Here is a 24,866-nt window from a genome sequence, read left to right on the forward strand (position 1 = left end):
TCCTCTTTCACTGAAAGAAAAGTGGCCCTTTGATTATATAGGGTTTATTTTTTTAATGGAACCAGTAACAAGTGTTGAGAGAATTAAGGGACCAGTTTCATAGCCACTATCCGTAAGAATTTGCAGGTTTTCTTTGCAGAATACAATAGGTGAGGAAATAATGCCAAAAACAGGGAAAATGATGTTATGATATGAAAAATAAAACTTTTGTGATAAAAAAATGTTAAAGCCACTATCTCCTGCCAACTTGATTCTGAAAGATCTGACTTCTTTTCCCCATGAGGGTAGGTTGGAAGATTTGACTACATAGATGTAAGGGACTCCAGAAACAGTGAAGCAGCTAACATTTCACATACTTAGCCTCCAAACAGTTTTGCAGGAAGGGAGTTCCAAATAATAGTGTCCTATTTTAAAGAGAGAACGAGAGAACCAAAACTTTCCCACACATTTGCATACTTATGCAATCTGAAGAAAACACCAATTCAATTTTCCCATGTCATGTTTCTAGTGTTATTTTAATAAACATTTAATAGAGGGAAAAGAAAATGCTATAAAACAATAAGCAAGCTCTTGTGTCACCCAAAACTGATGATGACAGTACCCCATTAAAATGAAGCTGTGCTACTTTAGCTGTTGGGGGAAAAAAGTGATATTATGTAATAGTGGTGGGGTGTATGTAAACTTAACTTACTTTAAATCCTAGCTAAATTAGGCATTGAAAATATTGGAAAGACAAGAATTAAACCCCTCAGGTGGTTCAGGGTAAAAGATTTAGCCACAGGAGGAAAAGGCAGACTTTAGCCATTTTTCAGGGGCAAACTTGTCTTTTATCTAATTTTGCTTCCTCAGTCATAGTGCTGATGCATTTACATTCTCCTTTAGCCTTAGCTATCCGTTGTTCAAGATGTTCTTGCATCTTGTTTTTCTCTCTTCCAAGCAGTCCCCTATGTGTGTTCCAAATCATCGAAAATATTATCTCACTAAGCTAGATTGACTTTAGGTATAGAAAGTGCTTGTTAATAGCCTTTTGAAAGAAAGAAGAAGGGTGTTTATTCTAGGTGTGACAATGGGCTACTTCTTTCCCTGCTTAAAGCAAATCAATATAACAAAGGGGCCTTTCTAGTTTTCATGGTGTGGTGACGAATTTTAGTTCTAGCAAAAGCGACTTTGTGACTGTACAGGTTATGATGTAAATTTCATTCATTCTTTGTCAATTTGGGTTCTTTTACTTTGTAGTTTTTAGATTACCAACTCACTGTCACCCCATCACTGTCATAATAACTACACCCACAAAGCTGTGGAAAGAGATAGAACATTCTTTCCTTTGCCGTCTTTACTCTTGGAGTTGATATATGTGGCCAAGGGTGCAGAGGGAAAAGCCAAAAATTCATTTCCAAACATAAAATTCAAATCTATGCAAAACAGCCAATTCCAGCTTTGTTTTTAGACTGACAAGAAATATTAAGAAATAGTGAATTTTATTATAATGGATCTGGATTAAGTGCTCTGCTATACGTAGTGCTATACTGATCTTTGTTTTCTGCCTTTACGTTGTCTTAGTATTTTGTTTCACCTTTCTTTGTGTCTATCACCAGTCCCCTTTCTCTTTTAATTTTTGGACTGTGAGCCCCCTGAGGACCGGGGACTAATTCCCACCTTTCTGTTCTTTCCCAGTCCTTTGTACAGTGCTCTGCACATAGCATGCACTTCATTTTTTAGTATTACTAAGTACTACTACCAACATTTCTTTGTGTGCCCAGCACACTGGTGTTTTAGCTCATGTGATTACAGTTTCCAGTTCTGCTACCAAATGGTCCTGAGGTCCACCTGAGTAATGGCATCTCTCAAAGTGACTTTCCTTACCTCTCAAGTCAGTGTCAAGGCACAACCTTTACACGGAGAACAGCAGGGTGGCAGCAGGAGCTCTGAGAGTGGGATAGTTGCTGGAGAATCCTTCAGTGTTTATCCTGGTTTATCAATAAATTTAATGGTTTTAATTGAGTGCTTACCATATACAGAGCACTGTTCTTGGGAGAGAAAAATACATAATAGTAATAATAATTGTGGAATTTTTTAAACGCTTACTACGTGCCAGGCATTGTACTAAATGCTGGAAGGGAATTCAAGCTAATCGGGTTGGACACAGTCCCTACCCCACATCGGGCTCACAGTCTTAATCCCCATTTTACAGATGCGGTAACTGAAGCACAGAGAAGGGAAGTGACTTGCCCAAGGTCACACAGCAAACAAATGGCGGCACTGGGATTAGAAACCATGACTTTCTGACTCCCAGGCCCGTGCTCTATCCATGCTGCTTCTCTTAGAGTTGGTAGACACAATTCCTGCCCTAGCATGCTATTTGGGGATCCCATTTTACTACAGTGGGTTTTACATCATTCTCCAAAATTGGGGTTATGGGTCCTGATTTATATTAGATTTCAGAAAACACTAATTGCCTAGCTGCATAGGAAGTTGTAGTGATGGTTGAAATGGAGTAGAAGGAGTAGCATATAGTAGAGGAGACTACACTATAGGGAATTCTGTGGTACAGTGGTTTTATAACGTTCAGTCATATTTATTGAGAATTTACTGTGTGCAGAGCACTGTACTAAGTGCATGGAAAGTACAGTTCAGCAGTGGAGAGAGACAATCCCTGCCCACGCTGGGCATTCCCCATAACTTTGTGTTATGGGAAAATAATGTTAGAGAAACCGTTGATTCAGTGGGAATTAATGGATAAGGGGGTAGGTGGTTCAAACATTCCACCATTATTGAAATTTTTTTATATCAAATCCTGTATTATTGTTATGCCTACCACTAGGAGAATGCTTAAACATCCTTGCCACTCATTGATATTTTATGTATGGTGTGCAAAAGTATGAGTGCAAAAACACAAAGTTTGAATTGGTGCAGTACAGTGAGGCTGAGGCACAGGCTGGGATGTTCATCAGCATCACACTACATGAGTGCACACAACCATTTCTTCCTTCACCAAATTTACTAGTGCCAACTTGTGGATTGTGTTATATCAGAATAAGACTCGTGTTGGGGGAGTAATGTTCCCTAGTATGTCCATCGTGTTTTATCTGAATCATATAATGAGAACACGTGATATAACAAACCTGTGTTATAACAAACCTAAGTGTATGCTTATTGCATATTGGACATGGCTACATGGGACACATATTTTCTAAATAAATTTTTCTGTAGAGAATTTTGACTTTGAATCTGCACAGGGCAAACCTGACATTTAACACTAATACTTTGAATGCAACTAATACTAGTGTTTTTGTGTCTATGACCTAGAAGCCCTTCTGGGTCCACCCAGGGTCTCTTACTGTCAACAGTCACACTTGATTCATAAAATGTGTTTTGGATGATTATATCCCTCAGCCCATTCGCTCATTCTTACTGCCACCTGGGCTATTAAGAGGTGTATTGGGGAAACTCTTTAATTTACCATTTTAATCTGTCCCATTTAGGTCAGTGTGTTTCTGCTAATGACATTCCACTGACAGTCTATGATTATTAGTTGAGGTCTTTACAACTATTATTCCAAGATTTAGGTGTTTCTCAGTACAAAATACTGCAGTCCTCCATCTGCTTGTTCTCAGTTGAAAGACATAGAGTGTGAAATGCCTATATACCTAGAAAGAAAAACACAATTTGAAGAGGGACGGTTGAACACTTTAACAGCAGTGATTCCTTTGCGTTAATGAAAATCAAACTGCTCCTAAAGCCAACCTATTAAGAAAAGGATTAACCCTATCTTCCCTTAGTAAAGCAAACACTACATTTATTTACTTAAGGACTTTGGCTACCACATGATTGCTGGTAAATTCCACTAGTGGTACTAATACCACTGATTAAAAAGCGTTGGCTTCCTTCCCACCAGCCAAGTGATGTAAGCAACATAAATCTTTCAAACTCTAAGTAAGTATAATTTAAATTTATGGTTGAATCTAAGTGCTGCTTACTGTTGGCTCAACCACAATAGTTTGCCCTTCGTTTCTAGTGTCTTATTTGCCAACCAAATATTTTTTGGCAATCTCCTTTTTAAGAGATTGAAATTAACTGGCCCAACTTCACAAAACATTGACAAATTGTTACTGTGATGGCACAGGTGGCATTTGGTACTTAGTAGTTCCACGGTGGCACTGGTGAGTGGGAAGGAGACCAGACTGGGACCTGGTGGAATTTCCCTCAGGCCTTCCACATCTTCAAGGCAGCCCAGTGGGTCATTTTTGTGGAGGGGTCACTCAAGCAACCTCATGTTCCAAAGTTCTCGAGCTAATCCCCCTTATGCAGGGGATAGGGCAAGTAATGGGAGTTCAATTTCAGAGCCCCCTTTTTGAGCAAGTCTCCTTTGGACATTGCCAACACCACTTGGCTGAAAATATAGCAGCCCCTGTTCTAGGTCAGAGGGTCTGGAGTGGGTTGAGTCCTCCCAGGTAACCCTGGGAGCTGAGGCTGCCAGAACAGAGAGATTGTGAGTTTCACTCACTCTACCTCCCCAGTAATTGCCCCTCTGGAATTCTGGTCCCACACCCCTCTTCACCAATCAACATGATGACCAGGTTAGTGGATAAAAGAGAGCCTAATTTATCAAGGACATTAGAGAGTTTTAAATGGGAAAACTGCCTGCATAAATAATAGGCAAACCAAAATTTGACCTGAATTGCTTAGTCCTAGCAGTCCATGGTCTTTCAGGAACCAACGTGGTTTCCCCTTTTATTTTCCCACTAAATTGTAAGGTCCTTGAAGGCAGGGATTGTGTCTACTAACTCTTTTTTATTGTACTCTCCCAAGCGCTTAGTACCCTACCCATAATAAACTCTCAGTGAATGCCATTGATTGATTGATTTCTTAAGCGGTGCTTGCTCCATTCAGTCTACCTCTTACGTGTCCTCCTCAATGTCTCCTTCAGCATCCTTTAGCAAGGATGAGAGGGGATTAGATTATCTACTCACAGCCCACCCAAAGATCTCATCCTTATGTTTTTTCTTTCATATATTTTCATTATCTACATCCTTTTCCCAGATCTTCAGGTGATTGGTTCTAGATGGGGCTCAAAAGACTAGTATTAGCCCATCTCATTAAATTGCTAAAAGAGGTTCGAGGCTTTTAATTACTCCTCCCCTCCTAATTGCTGTTATCTCTGGGATGTGCAGTTGGTGAAACCAAAGTAAAAGGTTTTTCCCTTGCTTATAGTAATCAAATGATCTTCCTTGCTCAGATATCTTTCTTGGAGTAGTTAACCTAACTTATTCCTCTTTCTCTGTAGTATTGCACTCTCTCAAGTGCTTAGTGAGCCCGTTATTAGGCAGGGATTGTCTCTGTCTGTTCCCAAATTGTACATTCCAAGCGTTTAGTAGTGCTTTGCACATAGTAAGCGCTCAATAAATACTATTGAATGAATGAATAAGCTCTCAGTAAATACCACCGATCTATCAATTATTGGTCTATAACTTTTTTAGTAAGTAATTCAATGAAGTTTGTGAATCTTGGGGACTTTTCCGACTTTCTATATTCCCCCTAACTCCCAGTGCACCAGTGTAGCAGGGCATTTTATTAAATATTTTTTTAAAAAATCCTCAGGGCTACAATGAGGCATGGTTCTAATGGCAAGAGATTTAGGCAGGAGATCGGCTTCAGCAATATTCTGTTCCCCAAATGATGAAATAACTTGAGACATTAAATTTAGGTACTGAGTAGTAGTTTTCAAACTAGATTAAAGAAGAAAGTTGTAGAGCTTGTATCAGGAGTATGTAATTTATGATTTTGAAAGTTCCTGGGGCTAGAACTGTAAAGTGGGCAATGATCTTTATATCTTAAAATAATTTAAAAAAAGAAGATCCTCAGCATTTTGGAGCTTGCCGGATTTGGAAGAAAAACTAATGGAGGATCATTAAAGAAAAGACAGAGCCCCTAAATAAGCATAAATATGTACATTAAGATCAAGCTAGCACCTTCCCATTTTAACGGAGGTACAGAGTAGCTAAATGACTTGCCCAGAGTCACACAGCTGACACGTGATGGAGCCAGAATTAGAACTCACGACCTCTGACTCCCAAGCTTGTGCTCGTTCCTCTAAGCCATGCTGCTTCACATAAGCATACGTTATCTTTCAAGGTTCAGAATCGAGGCTGCTGCCAGTAAGATGTTATCAATCTTATTTGTGAATGTGGTTAATCAGACCTATGTGTGACATCATGTACATACTATATAAGGAATTTTTCTTGCTAGGCTGTAGTATTTGCTATAGTGTCTAGACTTTAGGTCAATATATGGAATAGTACATAGTATAAATTGAATGCTGCCATACATACTACAAAATCCTCCTTTACTTCATTCATTCAGTCTTATTTATTGAGCGCTTACTGTGTGCAGAGCACTTACTTGATAATTATGGTCTTTGTTTAGCACTTCCTATTTCCCAAACTCATTACTAAAGTGGTTGGATAGATACAAGTTAATTAGGTCAGAAATAGTCCCTGCCCCAAATGGTACTCACAGTTCAACGGGGAGGGAGAACAGGTATTTCATCCCACTTTACGGATGAGGAAACTGAGGCATACAAAAATTGTGACTTTCCCAAGATCATAGAAGAGGCAAATGGCAGATCTGGGATTAGAACCCAGGTCCCTTGACCCTCAGACCCATGACCTTTCTATTAGGTCACAGTATTTCTGGTTGTTGTAATCTTAGGATGTTGATTAACTTTTCAGGGTGGCCAAACATTTTTTTTACTGACATTTGGTATGCTGATAGCATCAAATGGTCTTTACCCAGCTACTGTTTTTTTTCTCTCCAAAGCTATTACAGCCCAGATCTCTCTTCCAGAACAGTACCAATGTTGATAGTTCAGAAACCTCTGACTCAAGAGTAGGACCACTGCAATAAGACCCTCGCTAACAGTAGAGTGGTCCACACTGTACTGTTAATGGGAATGTTATTTAGGATAGAGTCAAAAGGCATGCTGAAATTCCAAAATAATCTCTTCATGTCTGAACTGTTATTTTTAAGGTCTGCTACCAGCAAAGAAAAAAAGTTAAATTTGACATTTTCTCAATGAAGTTACACTGCTTACTACTCAGCAAAAACTGTGTTTACATGTATTCCTGGTGATGATTCAATGATTTATTAGGAGGTGGAGAAAGTCCTGAGGTTAGGCTCAAATAGAGGGGGTATTTCTATATGTATGTGTGTGAATGTACTTGTGTGTACATTGATACTTTGTATGTGTGCTTATATCAGTTCTCAAAAAATGTGATTTATTTCATACATTCTGTTTGGGCTAAAAGGCTATTTTCAGTGATCTGTATTTTATGTTTTATGACAGAAGATGCCGCTTTCTTTTTGTTAAGTTTTGGATCCTCCAATAGTTAAAGTACCTTTAATAGGTTGCAGTCCACATTCTTTGCTTCAGAAGTTTTGTTATATTCTAATGATCTTGTTTGTTATATAAAATTTGTTTGAAAAGAATGCGGAATGAAATTTCAATTAAACGCTTTCTACTTTGTTGTACTCTGTTTCATAAGGATTGTGAAATTGATTTTCAAAGCAAATTAAAAGGAAAACATTTTCTCTGATTTCCTTGCAGATTCTGGACAATCAGGAAGTCCAAGCCACAGTGATCCTGCCAAGAATCCTCCAGGTAAATATGCGTTAGAGGATATTTGCAATATGATATTGTTGGAGAACAAAGGTGCCACTGTATAAACATTCCATAATTGGTCATCAGCCTAGTTTGTACCAGCAAGCAGAAATGATCAAGAGAAAATGTGATCCTATTAGACCCTTTGGATTGGAAAATACCCTTCTTTATGGTAGAATGTTCACCATTCATTTAATTGTCAGCATTTTAATTTTTGTTGTTGCTTCCTTCATTATACAAAGAAGAAGGAGTGAAATATTGAACTTTAGAGGCTGGAAATTAATTTTGCAGTTTTTTTGAAGTTCTTAAGACTGTTGCTTAACCTGTTTTGGTTTTTTTTCCCCTTAACTAAGGTGGACTTTCTCCCTGTTTTCAGCTATAATTACTCTAAAAAAATCTCTGGTTAAGTTTTGAGTGAAAGACTTTAGTGAATTGTGTGAAGCAGAAATCAGTTTCCTTAAAGTTTTCACTTGATCCTAGGCAGTGCAAAAAGCAGGCCTTCCTCCTATTTAGCTTATGATAAAGATGTTCTTTATTTTCAGTTGTTGCAGAGCTGAAAATGGGCCCTAACAGTATCTTGGCAGGCAGTCTGCCTATTTTAATGGACTGTTTGAATACAGAGTATTTTGCTTTTGCAGTAAAGAGAGGTGCCTTTCTTCACAAAGATAATAAAAACTAGCTTTTTCTATCAAGGATTCTTATTCTATGATTGGCTTTTGTGAAATGTGCTCTAAAAAATCACATTCTTTTCTTGTCAGTTTCACTGGAGATAGAATCAAAATATAAAGTATTTCTGATTACAACTTCATATCCCATAGAATTCATGGTGCTGGGTTGTTTCATAATTTTAATAGCATGCTACTGTATTATTCTCTAAATCGGCAAATAACGAACGTACATTCTTTACATTTTTAATAGGTTTCTGAGGTTCACTTGAAAATACAAAGATGTTCATCAAATTTTTTTGTTCTACGGTGTGTCTGAAAAGTTATTAGACAAACAACTAAAGTACCATTTGCTTTATAAATGTATGAAATTGACACCATTTTCTTCTTGAGTATTACTTGTAATAATTGTCTCCAGCGGGCAATGAAATATTCCTCTGAGCACAGAGAGGATTGCAAGTTTTCTGTATTTCTCTTTGATTCAGTGAATGTGCTGTATCCTGTAGCAGTCCAGTCTTCAAGTTTGAAATGGCTTAGGTTTGCTGAATTAGCATGTAAAGTTTTTCCTATGCAGAAATGCATATGCATGCATAACACCCCTGTGTCTGGCCATGCGTAGGTAGGACACCACATTTTCTACTCCCAAGACCAAAAACAGTACATTGCTGATCTCCAGATGATAGACAAGGAGAAGTAGTTCTAATTCATGTGAGAAAGTTTGCCCAAGTAACACTGAAGTGACACTGTAAGGATAGCTGAAAGAATTTCGGAAACTTAAAGTCCACATACCTTGGGGTATAAGTCTATCTTTGAATGAACGTTCTAAGTATCCATTTTTATGGAATACATAACCATTCTGGCTGAGCCGAAATATCCAGATTACCACAGGCTACAACTGTTGCTTATAGATTGCTATGTGTAAATTTCAAGAGTGAAAATACTGTGGTAAGACTGTACTAGTGACCACCTGATCAAGACAAAGTAAGTGCAGTTAGTGGGAGAAAATACCAATTAACCTCATAAAGATTACCCTAATTACTCAGGATAAAAAGTGGTACAGAATGTTCTGATTAAGACAAATGGCTATTTTCTAGCATACCTAGTTCTAGAACCTACAAATCTTCACTCCGCTGCCCGGCTCATCTTCCTGCAGAGACGATCTGGGCATGTCACTCCCCTTCTTAAACAACTCCAGTGGTTGCCTATCGACCTCCGCTCCAAACAAAAACTCCTCACTCTAGGCTTCAAGGCTCTCCATCACCTTGCCCCTTCCTACCTCTCCTCCCTTCTCTCTTTCTACCGCCCACCCCGCACGCTCCGCTCCTCTGCCGCCCACCTCCTCGCCGTCCCTCGGTCTCGCCTATCCCGCCGTCGACCCCTGGGTCACGTCCTCCCGCGGTCCTGGAACGCCCTCCCTCCTCACCTCCGCCAAACTGATTCTCTTTCCCTCTTCAAAACCTTACTTAAAAATCACCTCCTCCAAGAGGCCTTCCCAGACTGAGCTCCTCTTCCCCCTCTACTCCCTCTGCCATCCCCCCTTTACCTCTCCGCAGCTAAAGCCTCATTTCCCCTTTTCCCTCTGCTCCTCCACCTCTCCCTTCCCATCCCCACAGCACTGTACTCGTCCGCTCAACTGTATATATTTTCGTTACCCTATTTATTTTGTTAATGAATTGTACATCGCCTTGATTCTATTTAGTTGCCATTGTTTTTACGAGATGTTCTTCCCCTTGACGCTGTTTAGTGCCATTGTTCTTGTCTGTCCGTCTCCCCCGATTAGACTGTAAGCCCGTCAAACGGCAGGGACTGTCTCTATCTGTTGCCGACTTGTTCATCCCAAGTGCTTAGTACAGTGCTCTGCACATAGTAAGCGCTCAATAAATACTATTGAATGAATGAATGAATAAAGCATGGGCCTGGGATACAGAAGACCTGGGTTCTAATCCCAGCTCTTCTATTTAACTTCTCTGGGCTTCAACTGCATAATGGGTATTCAATACCTGCTCTCCCTCCTACTTAGACTGTGACACCCATGTGGGACAGGGACTCTATATGGCCTGATTAACTTGTATATACTTCAGCAATTAGAACAGTGGTTGGCAAATAGTAAGAGTTTAATAATACCATAACAAAAAAAGGTACAAAGAATTTAAGAAAAGCCATTACTGTGCCAGACAATCAGACCATCTAACCTAGTGTTCTGTCTCTTAAAGTAATGATAGGGATTTGGAGGTACATATTTTTTAAATACATCAAAAGCACTAAGATCACTAAGGAATAAATAGGACAGTGATGATTGTAGCTTAAAAGAAGCAATTGACAAATTGAGATGCCAAAATTACTTATTTTGATCTTTACAGTGGAGGATGTTAGAGTGATTCCTGCACTCAAACTGCACTTTATAGCAATAGAAGTAAATGACATTTATTGAACATTCACTGGTTGCAGTTTCCTGTACTAAGCCCTTGAGCAGAAAGAGAGCTAAGTAAAGAGTTTGGAGGAATGTGATGAAACTGAGATAAACAAAATATGATGTTTCAGATGAACTGATAAACTAAATGTAAAGCAATCACTAAGACCAAAATCCTGAGAAGGGAATTTGCAAACTCCTTTTGCTACAAATGGACACTAATCTGAGGACTAGGACATCAGCCTTCCTGCCCCACTTTACCTATTTGCTTTGTTCTCCTGCTATTCCTCAACTTGCTGTCTTTGTTCCTCCCAAGCCTACTTTCTAGCTCTACCTCACTCATGACTCTCCAGCATTTGTCCTTTCTCTTACACTCTTCCTCCAGCTTGGAACTCCCTCCCTCCCTCCCTAATTCATATTTCTCCCCACAATCAAATCACCCCTAAATTCTTCGTACAGTGCTTTTGTAAGTGCTCGATAATTACCAGTGATTGATTAACTGCTTACTTGGTGCTGGGTAACATGCAAGATAATCAGGTCAGACATAGCCCTTGTCCCTTAGTGGGCTCACACTGTAAATAGGAGGGAGAAGAGGTATGTAATTCCCATTTTACAGCTGAAGAAACTGAAGCCCAGAGAGGTTAAGTGACTTGCCTAAGGCAGGCAAGTGGCAGAAATAAGACTAGAACCCAAGTCTCTTATTCCCAGGCCCATTCTTTTCCATTAGGCCAGTCTGTTTCTAATGCCTGAAACCAATAAATCCATGAAGGTGTGGATAGGGAAACCAGAATTATTCATTAGATCCCACACCAGGACTACAGGACATCCATTGGAGACTGAAATTGATTGATTTTAAAGAAGGGGAATAACTTTTTTAAATAAGCCATGAGAAGCACATAAGTTTGTATGCAGAAAATACAAATAGCTTCAGAAAAGGTCTGGACTAGCCCATTGGTTTGGACTAGTACAGACTAGAGTTCCATGACTCCCATAGGTATAGGAGTCAGAGTACCTGTGAGTACTAATTCTGGCTCTGCTACTTGCCTGCCTTGTGACTTTGGGCAAGTGACTTAACTTTGCTGTGCTTTGATCCTTCAATTGTAAAATGGGGATTAAATCCTCCTCCCTTCTACTTAGACTATACGCCCAGTGAGGGACAAGGACTGGATCCAACCTGATTACCCCAGTAATTAGTACAGTGCTGGGCAAATAGTAAACACTTAACCTTGGCAAATATTATGTTGGTGATTAGAGGGAGGGATTAAAGATATTGAAAGGTATACCTCTAATCACTGAACATGCTTGTCAAAGAGAACAACTAGCTCACTATTCCTCCAGTAATTACAGTATTTGTTAAGGGCTTACTATGTACCAGGCACCATACTAAGCCCTGGGGCAAATACAAATTAATTGGGTTGGCCACAGTCCTTGTCCCACATGGGGTTCACAGTCTAAGTAGGAGGGAGAATGGGTATTGAATCTCCATTTTATGGATGAGGAACCCGAGACCTAGTGAAGTTGCATGACTTTCCCAAGGTCATGCAGCAGACAAGTGGTAGATCTGGGATTAGAACCCAGGTCCTCTGACTCCCAGGATCATTTTCTTTTCACTATACCACACTACTTCTCCGATCATTCTTTGATGCTACCATCAGAGACAGAAGTTTTTGTGCTTTAAAAATAAAGCAGTCTGTGCACTCTTTCTTATGCAACACACAAAAAAGCAGCAGTCTTCCCTCCTTCAGCGTAACCCCAGTGAGAGCACACTCAGTGAGGTTGTGCACTCTATTCACCTAATTAGGAGGTAGAAGGATTTTGAGATGCATAATTTATCTCCAAGGATACACAGTATCCAGTCCCCATTATAGAAAAAATGTTGACTGAGATAAAATTGATGTAGTGCTTCAAGAATAGAAAGGAATAAAGCAAGTGAAATTTAAAGAATATTTAATGGTTATCCTGACATGATTGCTCCTTTTCCCCATATCCTGATCATTATTTTCAGATCTCAAAAAAACAAATTCACTCAATGGCTTAATGTAACTTTTCATTAAACTCGTGGGCAGGGAACGTGTCTACTAACTCTTGTTACATGGTGCTCTCACAAATGCTTAGTAGTGTTCTGCACACACTAAGCACTCAATAAACATGATTGAATGAATGATTGAATGAATAAGATGGATTAAAGCAACTAAAGGTGTTTTCATGTATTATGATTGTTTTTGTAACCTTCGGAGTGTAGTCAGTGAATAATATTTTATAGGAAATGTGTTTTGGAGAAAGAGTTCATATAAGTGAGCCTAAACAAAAGATATGCAACTAAAAGGTATCAAGTTTATATATAGGTGACACATTGGAAATGAAGAAAAGCATTATTGTTGGAAATTCTGGCTTGTGCATATGTAGAAAAGAATTCCACTAATCTACAAATCCTCCTTATTTTGTCTGAATTACAAATAATATTCACATACACAGAGTTTGTTTGAAAATGCTGTAGTTTGTTTGAAAATGCTGTAGGGCCTCAGGCAGTGTTTTTACTGCAGTCCCCCATTCAAGAGCTGAATCAGTACCTGCCCACCTCTGCTGGCAGGACATCCACTTCAGGACTCCAAAGTACTGTCACATAAGGGACAAATAGTTTTAATCCCCATTTTACAGATGAGGTAACTGAGGCACAGAGAAGTTAAGTGTAGCCTTCTGCTCCCCAGCCAGCAGCAAGACACAGGCCCAGCACCAAGAATTTTTCTCTGAGTCTTCCGATTCCTTGTGTTCTCACTATTTTGAGATGAGTATTCCAACCTAGTAAATTCACTCTCTTCTTTCACCTCCCCAGGAAACCTGCCTGCCCTCTGCAGCATCCTTCTATCATTGTTTGCTTCCTCCCATCTTTTGGCCATGTGCAACCTTATGTGGCATCCTTATGCAACAGTGGAAGTGAAACAGTGAAACAGTGACACTGTGAATTTTAGTAAAGGCTTAGTTGATCTCCCGTGGGAGCATTCAGGGTACACTTTGCCAATGATAAATTTGCCTGGCTCCTTGCAAAGTGATCAGGAAAAACCCACTGCATAGAAACCCTATATTACAAAAATATTGGTAAATACAAAAAAAATGGTGTTTGAGTTCTGTGAATTTAATGAGAATCTCAAACAGATTGTAAACTCCTTGTGGTCAGTGATCATATCTACCAACTTCATTGTACTTTCCCAAGCTTTCCAAGTACAGTGCTCTACACACAGTAAGTGCTCCATAAATGCCATTGATTGTGTGTAAAATAATTAATTTATCTCGTGGATAAATTTAAACTTAATTTACATTCAGCTGAGTTAGTTTGGCCAATTCTGAAGATGATATTTGTTTTTGAGATCCAAATAATTTTTATAAACATGTCATTACTGCCTATTCTTTTTAGTAACCTGAATTTCAGTTTTGTGAGTTCAGACTGAAGTTATCTCCTGAGATCTACTGAACTGTTTGATTCCTATAAATTTTCCTGGTTTTCTGGTAGGTGACAGCCATTCATTGGAAAATTTAATCTACCACAGAAGGTAAAATAAAATAAATCTACTGCCCGCTCTGTCCAGGTATGCACAGGAGGGAAAGCTAAAGTTCCCCACAAGTTCTGAAATGATCTTCTTAGCTTCTGACTCCCCTTTCTTTTCATCAGAAGTTTTCCACTGGAATTGCATAACCTGCAGAAATTGGCCACTGAGTTGCATCGACTGGGGAGAAGGAAGCAAAATCTGATGAAATTTTGGAACCCTAGGTTCTTTGAAATCCATCTCCTACTGAGGGACATTTATTGACTGACTGATTGGAAAGAACGTACTCTGAGACCATGCTCAAAGGCAGCTTCTAATTAGATTCTTTCTAATTGGACTTTGGTGCATTTGGGATCCCACATTTTGAATCTGAAAATTGTTTTAAGGAATTCCTCCCTCTGAGCTCTATGATTTCCATTTTACACCTTGGTTTGGAAAGATTATTTCAATGGAACAAATCCATTCCATTTATCTCTCTTCTTCTGCTCCCCTGCCCCCCCATTGAAAGCTATCCCTGTAGGATTGTTCAGGTATTTGTCCTTAGGATTTATTCTAAACTGGCTCCAGGGCTTGCAGTAATAATAGCTTCCAGGGAGTTCTTACATCTTAAATAGGTATTAAAGTTGGCCATAAGCAAGCTACTATTTGTTTCACCTGAAAAGAGTAAACTTATTTTACAATGCTAAAAAGAGCTCTGAATTGCTCATTCTCATTTTAGCATGGTGGGAATTTTGGGAACCCCAGTCCCAGTGTACATATACCTGCACAGACATGTACACTTGTGCACATTCTGCTTTTTACCAGAAAAATACTTTAGGGAGTACCTCATCAGGAACAATGGATGAGCCTCAGTCCTGAGACTTCAAGATCAAAAATATGTGCAAAATTGATTATAGTGCTAGAAGCTTGCGCAGCATCACTCACACTTTCTTGTCCCTGCCAGTCATGTTTCCGCTGGGACACAGAGTTCAGTGAGGTAGATGGTGCATAGAAGTGCAACATATTGAAAAGGGAAAGTAGTCCTCATCCATGTTAGCTACAGGCAGAACCAGGAGTGTCTCAGAAGCCTCTCGAATGACCTCAAGACCTACGGAAGCTTGACAAGAACTCCTAGCTACACAGGTTTCTCCTCGATGATTTCAAGAACAACAACAATAATAATGATAGTGGTATTTGCTAAGCGCTTATTATGTGTCAAGCACTGTACTAAGCACTGGGCTAGATGCAAGATAATCAGGTCCCACATAGGGCTCACAGTCTATGGAACAGGGAGAGCAGTTATTGAATTTCTATTTTGCAGATGAGGAAACTGAGGCACAGAGAAGTTACACAGCAGAAAATCACACAGCAGACAAGTGATGGAACTGGGATTAGAACCCAGGTCCATCTCATGCCCAGGCCCATGTTCTTTCCACTAGGCCATGCTGCTTCTCATATCTAGTTTTCCAGCTATGAGGGTGAAATAATTTTCAGTCCCACAGTTTTGAGGCTGGAATCTTAGCTTTACTCATCCCGGTCTTCTGGAAAGTCTGAGTATCGGTAGAACATGTGAGGATATGGAGGGTCTTTTTGATCTGTACACTCTCCAAAATTGGCCGCCAGTCTCAATCAGTCCATCAGTGGTAGTTATTGAGCACTTACTGTGAGCAGAGCACTGTACTAAGCATGTGGAAAAGTAAAATACAATTGAGTTGGTAGGTATGATCCCTGTCCATAAAAAGTTTACAGTCTAGAGTCTCATTCAATCTATCAATCAGTCGTATTTATTGAATACTTACTGTGTGCAGAGCACTGTGCTAAGCACTTGATAAAGTACGATACAATGCATTTGCCTTGTTGTCCCAGCTAAAATCCCCATGTGCTCCATACGGAGAAAATTTCATTCTGGACTTGACATTAAACATTATTTATTAATCAATCAATCAGTGGTATTTATTGATCACTTAGTGTGTGCAGAGCCCTGTACTTAGCACTTGGGAGAGTACTGTAATTAATTGGGAATGGCTTCCCTGGGAAGAAAAACATTGAGGGGATTTACCCTTCTTGTTAACTAATCCTGGATCTGGGTCCTGAGGAGAACATTTTCCTCTTCCCTTTTATAGGCTAACCCACCACTCGTAATTGTTCCCCTCTCTCCTCTGCCATGTGAGAACCTATGTTAAAGCCAGGGTGAATATGGAAAACTTCACACTCTTCTCTGTGTGAGCCAGGTGGCAAAGCTCCCACTGAAAGCCATTTTTTTAGAACCCATTTTTCCCTGCACACCATTTTGAAATTCATCCTTAAATAATAATAGGTAAGCACCTAAAATGATCAGTGCTTTTTTGGGGGCTCAATGCAAAACAGAGCAAATGTCAAGAGTCTTTTATATATGGCTTTTTTATGACTATGAAATTAGTTCCTCCATCTGCAAAATTGAGAGAAGATTGGCATTGCCAAAAGTTTCTTTTGCCTCACTACAGCAATTAGCTACGCCAGAGTAAATAAAGACAGCAGATCTGAGTTAAGGGGTATGGAAGCCAAATTTTAGTTTGATAAAAATTGTTATTGCTTTTCACTGGACTAGGTGATGCTATTTTAAAAAGCACACACATTTGCTTTCTTCATCTCTTAATTTTCTTGCAAACCCACATTCATGCTACCTTGGGCTATGATCTTGTCAGATTTAACAAACTGTGAATGAGGCATGCTTGCCCAATGTAGGAATGGGAGATATCCAAGGAAAACCAAGGTGCTCTAGGAAGTTGTCTTAGTGACTCAGAAAGAGTAGCGTGTTTGCCTCTGAGTCAGTTCCGACCTAATGCCTCAACATGGTGTTAGGGGAGGCTGTGGTTTTGGGAGGTGCTCTCTTTTGGCTGGAAATGGAAAAATAGAGGTTCTGAGTGCAAGAGCTTATTAAAATTCTCATGGCACCTTTTGTAAATGATGATTGTGTAAACTCCATTTGAACAAAGCCAATTTTATTTTGGTTAACCAGAGTTTTCTTACCTCCCTTCTCTATACATTTGTAAGCAGGCACGTTATTTTTCCTTTTCTGTTCTGGCTTTTTAGGTGGTATTATGGTATTTATTGAGTACGTACTGTGTGTAAAGTACTGTATTAGGCACCTGGAAGAGTATGATACAATAGAGTTGGTAGATAAGATCCCGGCCCTCGAGGAGCTTACGCTTTGTACTGTTTTACTGCTTAGCTCTCTTCCAGTGTGTGTGGTGATTATCAGTGTGTAGTTTGGACAATTCCTTGGGATCCTTCAGAATGATACACTGTGTTCCCACTTATCATTCTTGTTTTTCCTTCTTTAATTTTTTCGTATGTATTTGGCACTTAATTATAATGATATTTTGAAGTAGTTAGGGTTAACTATGTGAAGGTAAGCCAGTGCAAGTTTCTTAAACTGGTAAAAAGTAATGTACGCAACAAAACTTGTATAGCAGTATAACTCTGCTAGTCTTTAAAATGGTGGTACATCTACACTTGGAATATCACTGCATTTTAGAAAGGACATGCTAGATCTGGGGAAGGTACAAAGGAGGACAGTGAAAGTGGATCAGGGAAATGAAGTAGTTTCTGTATGAGAATAGATGGGAAATACTGGAATGACGAAGGGCTGAGAGCTGACATGGTTGAAATATACTAAATCATGATGACAACATGGAATTGCTATTCACTGATCCCTGAACACCTAGATGAGGGAACACATGTTGAGCTTGTAAATGCTAGATTATGTAAAAGAAACAAAACAGAAAGCTTTTTCTCATAGTGGGTTGTAAGCCTATACAACTAGTTATCACTAGAAATTGGACAAGCAGAAAAAATCAATAGGTTTGAGAAAGGTTTGGATAAATTCACTGTTTATCAGAAAAAAATGTTGTGGGTTTTAAAGGACCACAAGGAAAGTTTAAATAGAATAATGGATGTTAGTTATGTACTGGGTCATTAGAGGAAGAGGTTGAGGCATTAGAACATCTGTGAGAATGGATATCAAGGAGGGCCATTTTCTCACTGTTCATACAAATGTGCTTAGGTGCCACTGTCAGAAAGTAGGTCGGTATAATGGGCCATTACTCTCATTCAATAATGGTATTGTTTATCTTCTCAGGTAATATCTGTGTGTCTACAAAACCTTTGCTCCAAACAGCCCCTCGTAATTGAATTTACATGATCTTCAATCAATTGATCAGATTTATTGAGTACTTAAAGAGTGTTAGCACTGTACTCAGTACTTGGGATAATACAGCCATAGAAACATGATCCTTGTCTTCAAGGAGTTTACAGTCTAGTGGGGAGGATAGATAAAAATTGTTTACAAATTGTGAAGCCAGAGGGAGAATAAGTATAAAGCAAAGCAGTACGAATATATCAGGATGAAACCACTGAAAAAGGAATCAAATTAACTGCTGAAAATAGGATTTAAGTTCAAGTTGCCAAGGGTAGGTGTAGCCTGATATAATACAAGTATTGTCACATAATCAGGGAAGGCTTTATGGAGGAGTAGGTTTTTATTTTTATAGCAGGATTTTAAATATGGGGAGAGTTGTGGTCTGTTAGATTTGGGGTTGAAGGAAATTCCAGACTTTATTTACAGCACATAGAAGAGTTTAAGTGTTGATTGATAGATGTTTCACTTTCATCTTCACTTGTTAAATTCTACACTCACCCTTTCTTCATTTCTGTATTTATGAATTGGTTAAAATAAAGACATTAACAAGATGAAATATAGCATTTCATGATACTAAGAAGAAATTTTAAACTTTGTCACTAAACAAAGTACAGTAGACTATAAACAGGCCTTCTATTCATAAAGGTATAAATAGAAAGACACTAAAACGGCTGGTTAAGGATTTGTAAGACCAGACATCATAAATAAAGCTTTTAAGTAATTTGAGAACAAGGCCTGTGCAAGTTAGTGCAAAAACCAAAGATTTTTTTCTTTGTAGATTTTGTTTCAAAAACATTTGGTTTATAAACCTCTAACCTAAAAAAAAAGAAAAAGAAAGAAGACGGTTAGACCACATCCAGTATTGTACTTATAGGTTTAGAATGAGGAGCAGACTCAAGGGGACAGGGGGTGTAGAAGATGAGTGAAGTGTTTTGTGCACAAATTACTTTCTCTAAAGCCAGAAAGGGCAAACAGCCCTCAGCTACTTATTTTTACAGGTATGGGGACTTGCTTAGTAGCTGCCTCTCAAAATTGGTGCACACAGTGCTTGGCACTATGCCTGTTGTTCACAATAGCACCAATCTGATAACTGTACTATTAAGCTTCGAAAAACTACTTCGTAGAAATAGCTTCTTTCCAGAATAAGACTACGTTTTTCCACACCTCCTCCATTACTCTTCTCTTCCAAAGCAAAACAAAAAGAGAGAATCATCTAGCTGTTAGCCCATTTCTTTGATTGAGCTAGTGAACATATGATTGATTTTGCTAAAGTCCTACCCCCTGTAGAGAGCAGTGGAAGGAAGAACTTGGCCTAAGGCCTCCATCTGGGCCAGCCTGCTGCTCTAGCACTTTGAGACCTTGGGGCACCACTGTCTACAAACCATAACAGCAACACCACAGCTAGAGGGAGTCAACAGAAGCTCTTCTGTCCTCTCCTATGTATTGGCTTGGCCTCTGGACTTTCATGAGGAGGACAGAGGCCAATAGTTAGTTCAGGACTCACCAACCAGTGTTCTATGACAAGCTCCTCAATGTGCTCTGACAATTCTGTTGTATTGGGAGGCAGCTATGATTTTCACATTGGCAAACTGTTGTAGAAAATGGAGAAAAGAGGAGGGAGACTTGAACTCAGGTCATAAAATTTCTAGGTTTTCAATGCTAATAGTAGCTTAAAATATCTGGACTCTATCCAAGTGCAGTAGTTTAAATGGGCTTCTGAGACCCTAGTGCTCAAGAGCCTCTGTTGGTCTAAGGCACCAAGTCAAGCTGGCTTCCCCATTCTTGAGCTTTCCCTTGCCTCTAATGTAAAGCAGAAATTCCATACTATTGGTGAACAGATTCCTCATTAAACTGTCTTACTCTTACCCTAGGAGCCCCTTTCTTCCGTTCTCTAAAATTAATCTCCTAACCAAACCTTCTACATAGAAATATACACAGATGGAATCATAAAGTCAGACTAGATTCTGTAAGGTTATTTAACATTCATGAATATCTATATCTAGATATAGATATAAATAGATAACTTTATCTAAAGATATGGAAGAAAAACAAATAGCTGCCTACTCTTTTTGCAGAAGAACTTAACTGCCTTTTGATCATCTATGCTGTGAGCTTGTTGTAGACAGGAAACATGTTTACCAACTCCATTGTGTTAGATTTTCCCAAGTGCTTAGTACAGTACTCTGAACACAGTAACTGCTCAGTAAATACCATTGCTGATGATGATGGTTTTAATTTTTCCTTACAGTTCTGCCATAATATGTGTTTCCAATACAAGTTTGGACACAATATTGTTTTCAAACTGGGGAAAAATATGAACCTGTTTCAATACAGTGTGTCATAGTGTTGGAAGTAACAATTTGTGCACCGTAAGCGGTGCTAGAATCCTATTTCCCTTAACTTAGGTGTTTGTCAAGAATACATAGAGAAGTTGAATATGTACCATTTCTGCTTTTGTCTGTGAAGACTCACTTTGTATTCATGGGAATTTTGAGCTGATAGTTTATCCTATTCTCTACTCTAAACAAGACTGTAAGCTCACTGTGGGCTGGGAATGTGTCTGCTCATTGTTACATTGTACTTTCCCAAGCGTTTGGTACAGTTCTCTGAACACAGTAAGTGCTCAATAAATTTAATCGAATGAATCTTGGATATTTCTCGGGTGATTGAAATGTTTAGATTAATTGTAGCATGCAAATTCTTTTCCTACACATGCTAATTGCTTCTGCTGTTCTGTTTCAGGGTATCTTGAGGATAGTTTTGTAAAATCTGGAGTCTTCAATGTGGCAGAACTTGTGAGAGTGTCCAGAAGTAAGTCCTACATCTTATTTTTTTGATTCATCAAATGACTGAAAATTTTCTCACAATGTCAGTTTTTGAAAATAGTTTGCATAGTGAACATACATTTTACACTCATTTCTTTAGGCATATGAGAGTCTTTGGATATAAAAAAACTTATTAGCATATTCCGCTGAGATTCTGTGGTTAATCCATTCATTCTTCCTTTCTAAAATGATTATGATGAAATCACTATACTTCATGCAACCAATTTCCCTTTTGGATAAACATCTGATTTGCCCTTAAATGATGAGCAGTTGATATTGATTAATTTTAGTGCATTTTTCACTCTCAGGCTTTAACAGATTTTTTCATAGAAAATATGACTTGTGCATTTTATATTGTTATGACACTATTTTAAACTTGCTTTTTGGTGGTTGAAAGTGTATAGGATATCCCCCCCGCAGGACTTGAAGAGTAGAGAGGCGTTCAGGAATAAACTTGTTTTATAGAGTGCAGCTAGTAATAAATGGAAAGTCTTATTACCCCCACAAAAAGTCAGATTAAAAAAAAAAAAAACTTTAACGAATCAATTGTATTTATGGAGCACTTCCTATGTGAGTGCTTGGGAAAGAACAATATAATAGAGTCGGCAGACGAATAACGTGACTGCTGTTTTTGTTAGGATGGACCCCTTTGGCTTATGGTGGTTCACATGAAAAGATACTAAATTGAATGACTATTTCGTGAAACATAAATCCATTGAATCCCCTAGCTTATCTAAAAGCTCTTATACTAGTTCTGGACTACCTTCAAGACAGCTGCCCAATTTGGCCCTCTTTAGCAATTTCTCTCTTCCGTATAATTTCTAATAATAATAATAGTAATTATAATTGTGAAGTTTGTTAAGCACTTACTATGTGCCACACACTGTACTAAGCACTGGGAACAATGGAATTAGATCACACACAGACTCTGTTTTCCACTTGGAGCTCAGAGTCAAAGTAGGAAGGAGGGAGTCAGGTATTAAATCCTCATTTTACAGATGAACAAACTGAGGCAGAGATAATCACATGACTTGCCCAAGACCACCCAGTAGGGAGTGGTGGAGCTGGGTTTGAAATCCAGATCCCATGTATATTAAGGTAACCATTCCCTTTACCCTAGCTACAACCTGAATTTTAGGATGAGGTCACTTTGCACCCCACCTTAAAGTCCTTAAAATGGGGGAAATATGCTTTCTTCATCCAAACATAAATACTAATGAGATTTACTCGGTGATGATTTGGAGTGAATCATTAAAATGGTACCAAAATTTGACATTTTTATCATTATGGAAGACTTACTTGCAGGTGATGTCCCCAGTTGCCTTCCCACCTGCTGCTGTCTTTAAACTTTCTCACATACTTGCTTTTAAAAATCTTTCCCATTCCACCACAGCATCCATGCACCCATTATCTGCACCCCCAAAGTTTATGCAATAAAAAAGCTAGTGTTGTAAACTTAAAACCAATATGTTGTAAAGCTGAAATGTTTTAAATCAAGAACTACATGTATATGGTCCCCATATAGTATTACAGCACTGGTAAAGAGTACAGATCTTGCAGACATGATGGAAAAATGATGAACAAGGCTTTGAACATTGAGGATGAGGTGCTATCATAGTAAACCTGCAAAAAGGAGAAGACAGGGTCTTCTGCAGTCACTACTGCAGTGAACGCAAGGAAAAATGTAAAACCACCTGGATCTGATGGCATTCCTGCAGAAATCTACAAGCTTACATGGCTGACCAGGCTTTTCTTCATTGTATGGGACACTGGGGAAATACTAACAGGACTTTACAAAGGTCATCATAATTATCAACTTCTTGAAGTAAAGGGAGAGAACTAATTGCGTAAATATTCCACTTATCTCACTGCTTTCCATTGCCAGCTAAATTCTAGCTAGAATCTTTCTGGCTAGTGGCCTAAGGAACATAATTTTCCATCCACTTTTTTTTTTAAAATGGCATTTGCTAAATGCTTTCTTTCTGCCAAGCACTGTACTACACATAGGGGTAGATACAAGATAACCCGGTTGGGCGCAGTTATGTCCCACATGGGGCTCACAGTCTTAATATCAGTTTTACAGATGAGGTAACTGAGGCACAGGGAAGTTAAGTGACTTGCCCAAGGTCACGCTGCAGAGAAGTGGCAGAACTAAGATTAGACCCCAGGTCCTTCTGACTCCCAGACCACTATACTACGCTGTTTTTCACAGCTTCTCTTTCTGAATCACAAAGAGGCTTCAGACTAAAACTTAGCAGAGTTTCCCTATCTTTGCTGCACAATCACCAGGAGAAATATGAGGAGCGATATCAAGACCTAAAGACTATATTTGTAGATTTTACAAGAGCATATGACCTCATGAACCTGGGTTCTAGCAACTACTAAGCAACTTGGTTGCCTTGAGATGATAACTGTGATCCTTAAGTTACCCCATGACAGCATGGTTAGTCAAACCAGAGTTAAAGAGGCAGAGCTAGAAGTTATGTATGGTACTTTTCAATGTATTCTATTTTGCCATGTTTGAGAATGTGACAAAGGACCTGGAAACAGTTGTTAGAATGTGATTGATGCACTGGAAAATTTTTTCAATTCACCGTACAACATCGAAAAACTTTGAGACAGTCATCCAGGAAATGCTAATACTAATTACCGTGCTCTTGAAGCAAGGACACAAGACATGTAGATGATTATGAATAACTTCACAGTTAGCACAAACACTGTTGACCGACAATAAGCCTGAAAAAAAATGTACCCTCCTATGCCTGTGAAACCCTAAGCACAAGAAAACATTTTTATGAGCAACATAGAACTTAATGCCGTTGCCAAATTCTGCTACTTAGCAGTATTCTAACCAACTATATCCAGATAAAGAAGTAAACAGACTCGAGAAAATCAGCATGGTAGTTGAGCATCAGTGTTTGGTGTCAGTGCCTTAGCAAACTTCATAACAAATTAAAACCTGATAAAACTGTGATGTCCAACTTTCTAAATGACTGGACATTTAGATCTCCTACACGTCCCCCCGCCCCCACCCCCAGAATTTCTCTACTAGCTTCCAGATATGTATTCATAACCATTTGTAGCCTTTGTGCATACCCCATTATTTCAGCACTCACTTATCTACACATTCATTTGTAGCCTTTGTGCATACCCCATTATTTCAGCACTCACTTATCTACGCATTCACTTTTCTTCTTCTTCCTATATGTAAATTATTTTAGTGTCTATCTCCCCACTAGATTGTAAGTTCCTTGAAGGCATTGATGACATCCATTAACTTTATTTCTCAAGTGCTTAGTACATGCTCTGCACACAGAAGGAGCTCAATAAATAATATTGATTGAAGCCACAGTCAGCTTCTCAAATTAAATAGCACCATTTACTAGCACATAGTAAGTGCTTTACAAGTACCATTATTATTATTATTGTTATCATCATTATCATAATTTACTAGCTTTGCTCTACATCAAGTGGCAAGACCTAATTACAACACTGAGTTTTTGGAATGAAGCCTACTGACCAAGTACCACAGTAAAGCTCAACACAACACAGTTTTGCATGGTGGGGCATGTGTGAAGAATGGATAATAACATAATACTTAAGCAGCT

General features: G+C 38.9%; 1 protein-coding gene across 10 annotated transcripts in view; it reads left to right on the top strand.

Moving 5' to 3' along the window:
* Positions 1–24,866, top strand: part of NFIB (nuclear factor I B) — a 312,498-nt gene that overhangs the window by 200,996 nt on the left and 86,636 nt on the right. For all 10 annotated transcript variants that reach the window (XM_029055083.2, XM_029055080.1, XM_003428627.3 and 7 more), the window contains exons 3-4: positions 7,604–7,657; positions 21,176–21,244. In XM_029055083.2, the coding sequence (XP_028910916.1) occupies positions 7,604–7,657; positions 21,176–21,244 (123 nt within the window). The remainder of the gene's footprint in view (positions 1–7,603; positions 7,658–21,175; positions 21,245–24,866) is intronic.

This window comes from Ornithorhynchus anatinus, chromosome X5, assembly GCF_004115215.2.
Source record: "Ornithorhynchus anatinus isolate Pmale09 chromosome X5, mOrnAna1.pri.v4, whole genome shotgun sequence".
NCBI lineage: Eukaryota > Metazoa > Chordata > Mammalia > Monotremata > Ornithorhynchidae > Ornithorhynchus > Ornithorhynchus anatinus.